This window comes from Prionailurus viverrinus, chromosome D2 (assembly GCF_022837055.1).
Source record: "Prionailurus viverrinus isolate Anna chromosome D2, UM_Priviv_1.0, whole genome shotgun sequence".
NCBI classification, from domain to species: Eukaryota; Metazoa; Chordata; class Mammalia; order Carnivora; family Felidae; genus Prionailurus; species Prionailurus viverrinus.
Window position 1 is genome coordinate 8988013 of NC_062571.1, and position 12704 is coordinate 9000716.

The 12704-nt window shown below is 42.5% G+C and overlaps 1 protein-coding gene across 2 annotated transcripts in view; it reads left to right on the forward strand.

Annotated features, from left to right (window-relative positions):
* Positions 1–1296: 1296 nt before the first annotated feature.
* The window catches only part of LOC125147513 (zinc finger protein 33B-like), a 35104-nt gene continuing 23696 nt past the window's right edge, over positions 1297–12704 (forward strand). Inside the window, exons 1-5 of one of the 2 annotated variants that reach the window (XM_047824568.1) lie at positions 1297–1411; positions 1950–2049; positions 2715–2846; positions 10957–11101; positions 11379–11474. In XM_047824568.1, coding sequence (XP_047680524.1) covers positions 2832–2846; positions 10957–11101; positions 11379–11474 — 256 coding nt within the window. In that variant the 5' untranslated portion in view covers positions 1297–1411; positions 1950–2049; positions 2715–2831. Of the gene's footprint in view, positions 1412–1565; positions 2847–10956; positions 11102–11378; positions 11475–12704 lie in introns of those variants that run through there. The other variant, XM_047824567.1, reaches the window with a different exon arrangement.

Consider the following 12704-nt stretch of genomic DNA (forward strand, 5'->3'; position numbering starts at 1 on the left):
ATACTAAATTTATGGTTTTTATTTTTGGTGTCACACCTTGTCACCTTTATTTTCCTAGTGGTTTATTTTACACATTTCAAATCTTGAATCCCTGTGAATTATGCCCTGTGTGAACTTTGTACCTAAGACTATTCCAAACTGTTGGGAATGACTTGCTGTTTGGAATATTCCATTCATTTCTCATTGCCTTGAAATGCTATATTTATTAGACTACATTCAAAAAAACACTCTTAATCATGGCCATGTTTCCATGCAGCAGATGCCAGACTACTTGTAGTGGAGCAATATTATACGTGTTGATATTTCCTAGGAAGTCTTCTTTTCGAAATGTTGTCAGTTTCGATTTTCATGTATTACAGATGAAGTTACGAATGCTTGTGTAAAGTAGCTATTAAAGTACACAAAAATCAAAGAGAAAAAAGTATGTACAAAAGTTGGTTGACAGTGTTAGTGGAATTTGTCACAGTATATTGAGTTTCAGTGAAAGGGTCTATCTCCATTTCTTCAAGTAATGTTAGCGTCCTAGAAGAAAGAATAGGATTATGTAGACGAATAAAGACATTTTCTTTTGGACTGTCGATTTTCTGATTTATCTACGATTTTCGTTCATTGCTTTCATGATTTTGATGAACTACCTTGCTTGATGCCACCCTCGTCCCCTGGCTTTTTATTTCCAGAGAGAATCGCTGACGGTGTCAGATACTGCTTTTTTATTTTAAAAATTCTTTTAGGGGCGCCTGGGTGGCGCAGTCGGTTAAGCGTCCGACTTCAGCCAGGTCACGATCTCGCGGTCCGTGAGTTCGAGCCCCGCGTCAGGCTCTGGGCTGATGGCTCAGAGCCTGGAGCCTGTTTCCGATTCTGTGTCTCCCTCTCTCTCTGCCCCTCCCCTGTTCATGCTCTGTCTCTCTCTGTCCCAAAAATAAATAAACGTTGAAAAAAAAATTTAAAAAAAAATTCTTTTATTGCTTGATGGAATCTGTTTCCTAGTATTTAAAAAAGTGAAGTCGACAAGCAGGTTCCTTTTCCTGACAGCTCTGTGTCTAAATTGCACACTGGGTGCACATAGATCTCGGCTGTAATCTGCAACTTTTGGGGATTCCCTGACGCGATCTGACAGTTTGGGTAACTATGTCAAGCGCCCCAACCTTCTCACGCTAGATAAAGACTACACGCTCTCCGCTAAAGTCCATCGCCGCTCACGGAGTCTAAAAGGAGGGGTAGCTCTGGCTTTCAGCGCGGAACCCTCCCACTGTCCGGTTCTGCGCTTGCCTAGTACCGCCTTCTGCCTCTGTGCACTTCCGTCCTGTTTCTTTTTTTCCTTCCGTTTAACTCAGTTCTCGCTGGGAGGGGAGGGTTCTGCACTCGCCGTGTCTCTGACCTTTTCTGGGGCTTCATGCGCAGGGATCGATAGGTGAGCTTGGGACGATTGGACGAGGGCCGATGGGGGCGCCGTGTGCCCGGGAGTCTGTGCCCCGTCGGTCGGTGCCCGATCGGGTGGGGGAGGTCCGTGGACCGGTGACGGCGGGATGGGGACGTGTCCATTAGCACTAGAGGTCGGGCCCCCCCCGGTGCTCAGTCCCTGCCGGAGCGGCCGGGGCCGTTCGCGGGGCCCGGGTCTGGAGGCCGCGGGAGGAGGGCGTGTGTCCGGAGGCGGTGGGAGAGGGACGGCGCTGCGGCCGGGAGGGGGGCCCAGGAGCGCGTCGGGTGGAGGCGGGGTGGTCCGGGAAGACGGGCGCCCCTGCCTGGGCCGACTCGGTTACCGCCCCGCCTCTTGGTTCTCCTTGTATCCTTCCTGGAGTCTGAGCGGCTCTCCAGTGGGGTCCGTGACTGCTTCTTGAGGCGTGGTGTTACTCAGTCCGGCATGAGGGAGGGATCTCCAAGAATCCCTTACTTTTTGTCTCATTGAATAGAAACATTGTTTGTTTGTTTGTTTGTTTTTCTTCTCGAAGGTTACTGACTTACTCAGAACCACAGTTTGTTAGTGGCGAAGACTGGAAGTTGTGTCCCCCGACTCCAGAGAGACTTGCCTGCTTTTCCACACGAGGAAAGGCAAATTACTTTTAAAAAGATCCTTTTGAGAAACGGCAACCAGGACCAAGAAATGAAAGCATAGACCTTTCATTAAAGCATTGCTTTTTATCGTTTTCTGTGTAGTCAGTAATCAATGGTTTAGTAACAGTGGGGAAATTGATAAACAGTTTAATCAGGAGTGTTTTTTTAAGTTTACTTATTTTGGGGAGAGAGAGAGAAAGAGAGAGAACCCAGAAGAAGCAGAGAAAGAGGGAGAGAGAATCCCAAGCCGGTTCAACACTGTCAGCGCAGAGCCTGATGTGGGGCTCGCTCCATCCCACCATCCCTGAGATCTTGACCTGAACAAGAATCCAGGCTTAACTGACTGAGCCACCCAGGTGCCCCAGGTTGGGAGTATTTTTTGTAGCAGTTTTGGTGAAGACTTAATGTTACTTCACTGAGTATAATGTTTTATTTAAACCTACTTTTTAATTTAAAAATTTTTTGTGAACATCAAGAGAGCTTTAAACTGTTAAAAAATCCCCAGGAAGCAAATATTTAGGTTTTCCCAGTGAAAACTTTTATGCCCAGCAGCCATTACATGATTGTGTCAGAGTCCTGTTAGATAGTTGTTCTTTGAGCATCTGCTGCCCTTTCTGAAGGCGAAAGGCACTGACGCTCTTCGTATCTATTGGGTTGTATAGTTTTATAGGGCAGGAGCATTCAGGAGCCACCAGGCAGGCCAGCTCTTTTAGGACCTCATTCCTCCTGTAACTCAGCACAGCACCAGAGTTGTCTACACTTTTCCAAGACAGCAGAAAATGAACAAATGCCAGGTAAGTTCTTCATTCCCCACATTATTTTGCAGGGGACCTGGTGAGATTTGTGAGTCCCATACTAATGGGAAATTAGCAATAGACAGAAATCTATCTTTACAGAAAGTAGTGACAGATCAATAGCAAGACTAAAGTGGCTTCTAGATGCATGCTGATCATTCTATATCTTAGAGTTTCTAAACTGACCTACAAATAACATCTCTATTGTTTCTGATAATTATGGAAAGGAGGACACAGTCTTTTGGATACAGACAGAATTTTTACAAGACACAAAGACTTCTTGGATGATATCTTTTTTATCTTTTAACCCCCCTGTGACAGCCCTGAAATGAGTGCCTAAAACTATTCCTCACTGAAAGTAAAAGGGTCCAAGAGATAGCTCAAGTGGTTAATTTAATGATAGTCTTATTCGATCCTGGTATTAAACCTGATATGTTTAGGGGTGCCTAGGTGGCTCCAGTAGGTTGAGCTTTTGAGTTTGGCTCAGGTCATGATCTCCCACTCCATAAGTTTGAGCCCCACGTCCGGCTCTGTGCTGACAGCTCAGAGCCTGGAGCCTACCTCAGATTCTGTGTCTCCCTCTCTCTCTGCCTCTCTCTCGCTCACACTCTGTCTCTTGCTCTCTCAAAAATATAGAAACATTAAAAAGAAAATAAAAATCCTGATACGTTTAGAGGAATGAATATGGCCTGTTTTCTGGTTAACAAGAACTCTCCATGAGTACTTTAGCCAGGTTGTGTGTGCGAGTTTTATAGCCGATCATTTAAAGTTAAATTCTCCAGTAAGTCTGTCTGAGCTTCTCCATCAAATTCATCCCATAGCTTTCTGCCTTGGTTTTTCTTCTTCACTGTTTGGGATCTGTCCAGGTAAAGGTTGCCAATGATTCAATTGTATTTACTGACCACTCTTTCCAGGAGACTCTTTGTCTCTTTTGATGGATACTGGAAAAATGGTTCAATAATACTGTTTATTGTTTTGAGTACTTCTAAAAATATGTAAATTATCTTAATGTGTAATTGACAGGCATTTTCTCTTCTTAGTTCACTAGTAATTTGACATCTATCCATATGTAGCTTATTTCCTTTTTTTTTTTTTTTTTTTAATTAGAATCTTAATCAGGCTGCGGACTCAGTGCAGAGGTCAGTCTCACGACAGTGAGATCATGACCTGAGCCAAAATCAAGAGTCACATGCTTTACCACCTAAACACCCCTGTAGTTTGTTTCTTTTAATGTTGGGTTTTCCTGCTGTGTGGCCACACCGTATTCTAAATACTATATTTTACTGATAGACATGTAGGTAATTTGCATGTTTCATTAATATAACAGCTGCTGTGAATATCCTTGTCATTCTCTATGGTAAATGCAGATGTATCTCCAGACCCTGGAGCATTGCTTCTCAGAGTGAGGATCTTTGGCCAGAAATGGCAGCGTCACCTCGAAACTTGTTTGACATGCAGATTGTGATCCACCATCCCAAACCTACTGGAAGAGAACTTCTGGAGGCCAGGCCCAGCAATCTGTGTTTTTAGGGGATGTCCATGTGATGGTTGATAACACATTAAGTTTAAGAATCACTGGTCCAGTGTCCAGTGATTAATATTTTTGAGTTACAGGATATTAGGATTTCTCCTTTTTCTAGGTAAATTGTTACTCATCAGAAAACTGTGTCTTCTCCAGATACTGAAGTTATTCCTACTTCAAATGGTTACAAACTTCACTGTTTAATTTGTATGTGTCTGATTATTGAGTTTGTGCAAATTTCATAAATTTACGGTGTATAAGTGTTCGGCAATTTCAAGAGTGGGTGGAATTCTTGCACACCTATTGTTAGAATTATTTCTTTGTATTTAGTGGTTTTTTAAAAATATATATGTATCTCCCCCCACCCAAGAGAGGTAGTGTGAGCTGGGGAGAGGGGTAGAGGGAGATGGATGGAGAGAATCTTAAGCCGACTCCACACTCAGGGTATAGCCCGACATGAGCCTGGATCCCACGTCCCTGGGGTCAGAACCACAGCAGAAATCAAGAGTCTGATGGTCAACTGAGCCACCCTGTATTATGTATTAATATTTAAATATATTTTTATTTGCACTTTTTTAACTGCTTGTTGCTGGCATGTTATTTTTTATATATTGACCTTATTTCCAATAAGTTTTCTACACTAATTTACTACATCTAATTGTTTATCTGTATATCCTAAAAATTTGGATTTTTTATGTATACACATGTATAATCTGGGAATAGTGACACTGCCATATACTTTTCCCAGATTTTGTACTTTTTTTTCTACATTGCCGTCTTAGGTCCTCAAATATATAATATTAAATAGAAACAAGAGTAGGGGGGAAACTTTCCTTTCAGTATGGATTTTTGCTGTATTTGTTTACATTTCATAATGGCATCAAGGATGTCCAGTTTTATTCCTAGTTACCTAAAATTTTTCTTTTTTTTAATGAGTGCCAATTAAATTAAAAAATTTTAATGTTTATTTTTGAGAGAGAAAGAAAGAATACCAGCAGGGAAGGAGCAGAGAGAGAGGGAGACAGAGAATTCAAAGCAGGCTCCAGGCTCTGAGCTGTTAGCACAGAGCCCAACTGGGGGCTCGAACCCACGAACTGTGACATGACCTGAGCCGAAGCTGGACGCTTAACTGACTGAGCCAACCAAGCGCCCCAATGAGTGCCAATTAAATTATTTAAAATGGTTTTGGACATCTATTGAAATAGTCATATGATTTGTCTCCTTCATTTTCTTAGTAAATTACATCAAATCTTATGCAATTAAATTTAATGTAAAATTGGGGCGCCTGGGTGGCGCAGTCGGTTAAGCGTCCGACTTTAGCCAGGTCACGATCTCACGGTCTGTGAGTTCGAGCCCCGCGTCAGGCTCTGGGCTGATGGCTCAGAGCCTGGAGCCTGTTTCTGATTCTGTGTCTCCCTCTCTCTCTGCCCCTCCCCCGTTCATGCTCTGTCTCTCTCTGTCCCAAAAATAAATAAACGTTGAAAAAAAAATTAAAAAAATAAATAAATAAATTTAATGTAAAATTAATTACAACAAGTTTAATGTAAAACTAACAAGATATGTCTGAAATAAAGCTAACTGGGTCATGGCAATGTTTTGTTTTAGAATTATGTGTCTGTGTCCATGAGAGACATTGAGCAATGAGGTATTTTTTCCTGGTGGGGGACATGTTCTTGTTAGGATTTAGTATTTAGTGTCAAAGATATGTTGAATTCACAACAAGAATTCTTGAGTATTTCCTCCTGCTTTCTCCCCAAGATTGTGTTTTATTTTGTTTCTACTTCTTTCTTAGGTATTCATTCATAGGTAGGGACATCCTTACCTGGAATTAGTTTGTTTCCCTCCCTTCCTTTCTTTCTTCATTGTTAAGTAGGCTCTGCGCCCAGTGTGGGGATCGATCTCATGACCCTGGCTTACAACATCCCATTTTTTTTCCTCTTTCTCCCAGCCTCTGGCAGTCCCCATTTTATACCCTGTTTCTATGAAATTGGATTTATGGTGAGTTATAGTGTATGATATTTGTTTTCTCTCTGACTTACTTCATTTAGCATAATGCCCTCAAGGTCTGTCCACATTGTCTCAAGTGGCAGGATTTCCTTTGTTTTTATGGTTGAATAGTATTCCATTGTGTGTGTGTGTGTGTGTGTGTGTGTGTGTGTGTGCGCGCGAGCGCGCGCGCGTTTATATATATATTTATTATATATGCGTGTATGTATACATGCATTATCTTTACCCCATTCCTCTGTTGATGAACACTAAGCCTCATGCCTCAGCTACTATCAATAATGTTGCAGTGAACAGGAGATTACAGGTGTCTTTTGCAGTTTTGATTCCATTTCTTTTGGATTTGTGCCTAGAATTGGATTGCTAGATCATCTGGTAGTTCCATTTTTAATTTTTTGAGGGACCGCCATAGTGTTTTCCAAGTGTTTTCCAAGGTGGCAGCACCAGTTTACATTCTCACCAACAGTGAATGAGGGTTCCCTTCATGCCACAGTCTTGCCATTTGTCATTTCTTCTCTTTTTGATAATAGCCATTCTGAGAGGTGTGAAAGAGATATCTCATTGTGGTTTTGATTTGCATTTCCTTGATGGTTCATGATATTGAGCACCTTTGCATGTACATATTGGCCATTTGTAGGTCTTTGGAAAAATGTCTGTTCAGGTCCTTTGCTCATTTTAATTGGATTATTTGGTTTTTGGTTTTTGAGTTGTATGAGTTGTTTATACATTTTGGATATTAACGTCTTATCAGATACATGATTTGTGAATATATTGTCCCATTCTGTAGGTTACTTTCCAGTTCATGGACTGTTTGCTGGGCAGAGCTCTTAAGTTCGATGAAGGCTTGTTTGAGCTTTTGTTGCCTTGCTTTTGGCATCTTATCCAAAGAAAACATCATCCTAGAGAACAATGTTGAGCTTCTCCCCTATGTTTTCTTCTAGGAATTGTATGGTATCAGTTCTTATGTTTAAGTCTGATTCATTTCAAGTTAATTTGTATGAGTGGTGTAAGATAGGGGTATAGTTTCATTCTTTTGCGTGTTGGTATCCCGTTTTCCCGTCACCATTTACCGAAGAGACTATCCTTTCCCCATTGTGTGTTTTTGCAACCCTGTCAAAAATGAGTCGACCATATAAGCGTGGGTTTATTGGGGGGGTTCTGTTCTGTTCCATTTGACTGCAACTGTTTTTATCACTGAAATAAGTCTCCCTTTCGCTGCAGTTGGTATTCCCTGTAACGTACCTTAATTAGGCCTTCGTTCACTTCGTTCATTAACCATTTATGAATAGTTAGTATGTGTCCTAATGTGTGCCAGCTGGTGAGGATTCTAGAATGAGACATCGCTCTTTATAAGGAGAAACTCTTAGAACTGTGTAGGGCATTAAAAGAAACATGATTTTGACGTTACTGTAAGTCCTACGGTGGGGATCCTGTTTTGTTTTCCTCATGATTTTTCATTTCTGGTTAAAAATGAAAAGACAAGATTTTCAAGCCTAAAATAACATAATTGTTTTTTGTATTGGGTGACGTAACCCATTTGTGTTTGTTCTTGTTAGGCTTTAGTCCCTCCATCTGACAATGTATTTCTTCCCTATGCTTTTTCTTGGTTGTGTGGGGCACCCCGATTGAGTGGGAGCCGGCAGGGGGCGCCAGTGAAGAATTCACTCAAGACAGAACAGAAGAAATAAAAGTTTACCGGATACCCTGCAAGGGAGCAGCTGGCAGGATGGCAAAGGGGAGACCGTCTGCTACTAGGCGGTGGTGAGGGGCTGTAGTTCTCGAGTAGCTGTAACTTTTCCCCCTTTTTTGGTAATCTTAGGCACTGTGCCTGCCGTGGGCAGCCCATTGGTCAGTGAGGGCCTGTGGCTTAATGAGCCTGTTCACGTCAGCTTGGTGGTCGTGGTCGTGGTCGCTGTGGGTCCTTTTGCCTTGCTCAAGCTTTGACTGCTCAAGCCTGTTGTATACACAAGCGGTCTCTAGAGGTTGTTCGTTTGTATTTTATTGGATTATTTTGTTTTGTTTTTTCAACACTGCCATCAGTCAGCTTGTGTCGTAACAAAGGATTCCTAAATTTATTTTTTGTTTGTGTCTGTGATCTTAGGGGCTAAGGTGTGGCTCTGCTCTCTGTACTGTGCATTGTGGGGTCAAGGATGAAGGATGATGTCTCTGAAACTTCTCCCTGAAGTGACACATTTCCCTTGTACCACTTTCCATTGGCCAAAGCAAGTCACGTGGCCCAGCTTGATGTCAGTGGGCAGGAGTTGTGATGTACCCACAGGGGCAGGCTGGGGCGCTGGACCTGCTGGAGAGGGGAAAAAATATTTTGTGAGTGGTTTGTCAGTGGTCACATGATTTATCAAGTGACCTTTGATGATACAGTTTAAAGTTACTCCTTCTAGAGTGGTTCAGTATTTAATTTTTATTCTAATACTAATTATCATTTAAGTTTAAATTGTGGTTATAGTTTATAATTTTTCCTTAACATATGAAAGGACCTTTATTATTGCTGCAATTCAACCTTTACATTACTTCAGTCATCTTCTGCTATCCCGTATTTTGTGGAAGCCCTCTGAAGTATTTTGTTTTCCTTAATGAAGAATATTTGTAATACTGTTTTTCAGACAGTTTCACGGGGCACCTGGGTGGCTCAGTGGCTTTAGCATCCTTCTCTTGATTTCAGTCCAGGGCATGATCTCACGGTTCCTGGGATGGAGCCGTGCTTGGGGCTCCACACTCACAGCATGGAGCCTGCTTGGGATCCTCTCTGTCCCTTTCTCTCTGCCCCTCCCCTGCTCGTGCTCTCTCTTTCTCTCTCTCAAAATAAATCAAGAAACCTAAAAAAATTTCTTGAAGCAGTTTCATTAAAGGACAGAGCTGGTATGTCAGGAACGATTTGGAATCGAATATATCTCTTGATTGGTGAATTCTGATTATGTGCCTGGATAATACTACGTTAAGTAAGATTTCTGGATTAGTTAGTGCAATCCTACAGCACCTTTATGCTGTAGGTACTGAATTTACAGAAGCGTATAAGGATTTACATTCGGGATCTATATAGAATAGTTCATTTGCAGAAAATGCAGTTTGAGAAGTGGACAAATTTGAGATCTCTTGACTCCTAGTCGACCGGAAGATGCCTCTTCTGGCAATTTGCTCCTTGAAATGTGAGAACCGAAACTCACATTACAAATGATACTGGAAGTGTTCTCACTGGGTCATGAGGTGCCTACTAGTTTTGAAAATGACTCAGGAAGATCTTTGTGTGCTGCTGATTTTATCATCTTGCTCCACCTCACTTCTTCATAGACTTGTCATGTCTCAGTGTATTCTCCCACTTCAGATACTTATGGAACCTCAGCCTTTATACTCACAATATGTAGCTGCAGCAACAGGTAGAAACACATTATTTACATATGTTTTTTAACTTTTTTATGTTTATTTTTGAGAGAGAGAGAGAGAGAGACAAAGACACAACATGAGTTGGGGAGGAGCAGAGAGAGAGGGAGACACAGAATCCCAAGCAGGCTTCATGCTGTCCATACAGAACACAAAGCGGGGTTCAAACCCGTGAACAGGGAGATCATGACCTGAGCCGAACTCGGACATTTAACCAACTTAGCCACCCAGGCACCCCTCAGCTTTTACCTTTTAAACTGGAGAATAACAATTTGTAACAAAATGTATTGATAGTATATTTATGTAATTCATAAAATCAACTTCGATAGTACTCAAAGTATTCTTTTTTTTTTTTTAACTTTTTTTAATGTTTATTCATTTTTGAGAGACAGAGAGAGACAGATCATGAGCAGGGAAGGGGAGGGAGAGAGGGAGACACAGAATCCGAAGCTGGCTCCAGGCTCTGAGCTGTCAGCAGAGCCCAGCGCGGGGCTCGAACTCACGAACTGCGAGATCATGACCTGAGTCGAAGTCGGACGCTCAACCAACTGAGCCACCCGGGCGCCCCAGTACTCCAAAATATTCTTTAAAGTGGAAAGTGATCACACACTGAAGACTCGGTCTAATTTACTCTGTGATCCATTCCATGAATTCCTTTCTGGCACTTCTTGTCATCACAGATCCAGGCTGGATACTCAACTTTTCCTCCGCCATTTGCCTTCTCATTTCGCGAATGTGTTAATGGAGTCCCATCTTTGCTTTCACCGGGGACCACGACCCTGTGTTCATGAGAGTACGGGTTTCCTCTTCTCCACCAGCTGTTCTTCAGTGAGGCCCCCAAAGAGCTAATTTTGCTGCTCGTTTGTTTTAGTCTGTCTTTTTCATACTTCACCTTAGCCATTGTGACCTGTTACTGCATGTTTTCTTATCAGAATATGTGCTCCTTGAATACAAGAACAGTTTTATTAATCTTAGCATTTCTAAGAATTGGAACAGTTCCGGATACATTGTGAGATTTGGTGATTTTTACATGAATAATGCCCTGAAGCAATGGCATAGTGTTTGTTAGATTTCTCGTCTTCCCTCAAGCCTAAAGCCAAACACACCTTCTGCAGACTATTTTGGTAATCATGAGAAGGATTGGTTCCCATACAGCTTTACCATGTCACCCACTTCTGAACATTTCAGATTGAACAGAAATCCCAGGGATCAGTATCATTTAAGGATGTGACCGTGGGCTTCACCCAGGAGGAGTGGCAGTGCTTGGACTCAAGTCAGAGGTCCCTGTACAGGGACGTGATGCTGGAGAACTACAGCCACCTTGTCTCAGTGGGTAAGGACTGTTTTTATATAATTCCAAGTAGCATGTTTTGATTGTGTTAATTATGAGGCGTATAGGCTCTGTGCCGCGTTGAATGATATTTAAGATTGGAATTCAGGAGTCGTTGCCGATTGACCGCCATTGGGCACCAGGAAGGTCGTTGTGTTTACCTCTCCAGTGAAGTGTTCGGTGGCTTCTTCACTGAGCAGCTGCAGCGGCTTCCTCCTCTTCCAGAGGCCCCGAAGTGTAGGCCACCTGGTCTGAATCCTGAATGATTTCACGTTGACAGGGTCCTGTGCTACCAAACCAGAGGTGATCTTCAGGCTGGAGCAAGGAGAGGAGCCATGGATATCGGAGGAAGAATTCCCAAGCCAGAGCCTCCCAGGTGAGTTGATACATAACGGCACCGATGAACATCAGGACATTGATTATCTTCCCATGATTAACCCAGGGCTGGACAACTTTGGAATGTGTTTTTAAGGTATCTGTTTAGAAGTCATAATCCAGTGAGTGACTGAGAATACTGGTTATTGAACCAAACCTCCAGATTCTGCTCTCACGAAAAATGTTCTCCTGTTTGATTCACGTTTTGAATATTCACCAATTCTTACATTGGTCAACAGACCAATCTTTGCCTTCCTCCCCTTTGCCATCGTTTTCCTGCATGAGTCTGTGTTTCTCAAAGCAGTGTCAGCCGCCGACCTTACCTGCGTTGTTGCACTGCATTCCTCCTGTTCCCAGGCATTGTTTCATACACTGATTTTCCGACTCCAATAATTTTTGAGTGCTTGCTGTTGTCTAAATACTATAGTAGTGAGAGGCGCTTGGGTGGCTCAGTCAGTTGAGTGTCTAACTTCAGGTCAGGTCATGATGTTGCTGTCCATGAGTCGAGCCCTGTATCGGGCTCTGTGCTGACAGCTCAGAGCCTGGAGCTTGCTTCGGATTCTGTGTCTCCCTCTCTCTTGGCTCTCCCCCACTCGTGCTCTGTCTCTCTCTCTCAAAAATTAATAAACATGAAAAAAATTTTTTTGATTAAAAAAATTAATAAATGCCATAGCAGTGAAAGAATAATGTGCCAGTGACTTTGTACAAGTAGCACTAGTGGCCAAGAGATACATGCAGAGGTGGTCAACATCACTAACGTGAGGGACATGCGCATCCGAGCCACATCACACCATTTAGAATGGCTAGCACCAAGAAGACAAGAGAGAACAAGTGTTGGCGAGGATGAGGAGAAAAGGGAACCCTTGTGCACTGTCGGTGGTGGTGATGTAAATTGGTTCACCTACTGTGGAAAAGGGTGTGGAGATTCCTCAAGCAGTTAAATATAGAACTGTCCTAGGATCCCGCAGTTGTACTTGGGAACATACCCGAAGAAAATGAAAAGACGATATTGAAGAGAATATACACATTCATGTGTATCACGGCCTTATTCACAATAGCCAGATCTGGGCACAATCTGCGTGCTCGTCAATTCATGAATAGCTAAAGAAATAAAAGAGAGTAGTATTATTCAGTCATGAGAAATGATATCCTGCCACTTTAAGAGAAAGACAGTTACCGTGTGGTGTCACTTATATCTGGAATCTGGAAAAGGGAAACTCATGATAACAGA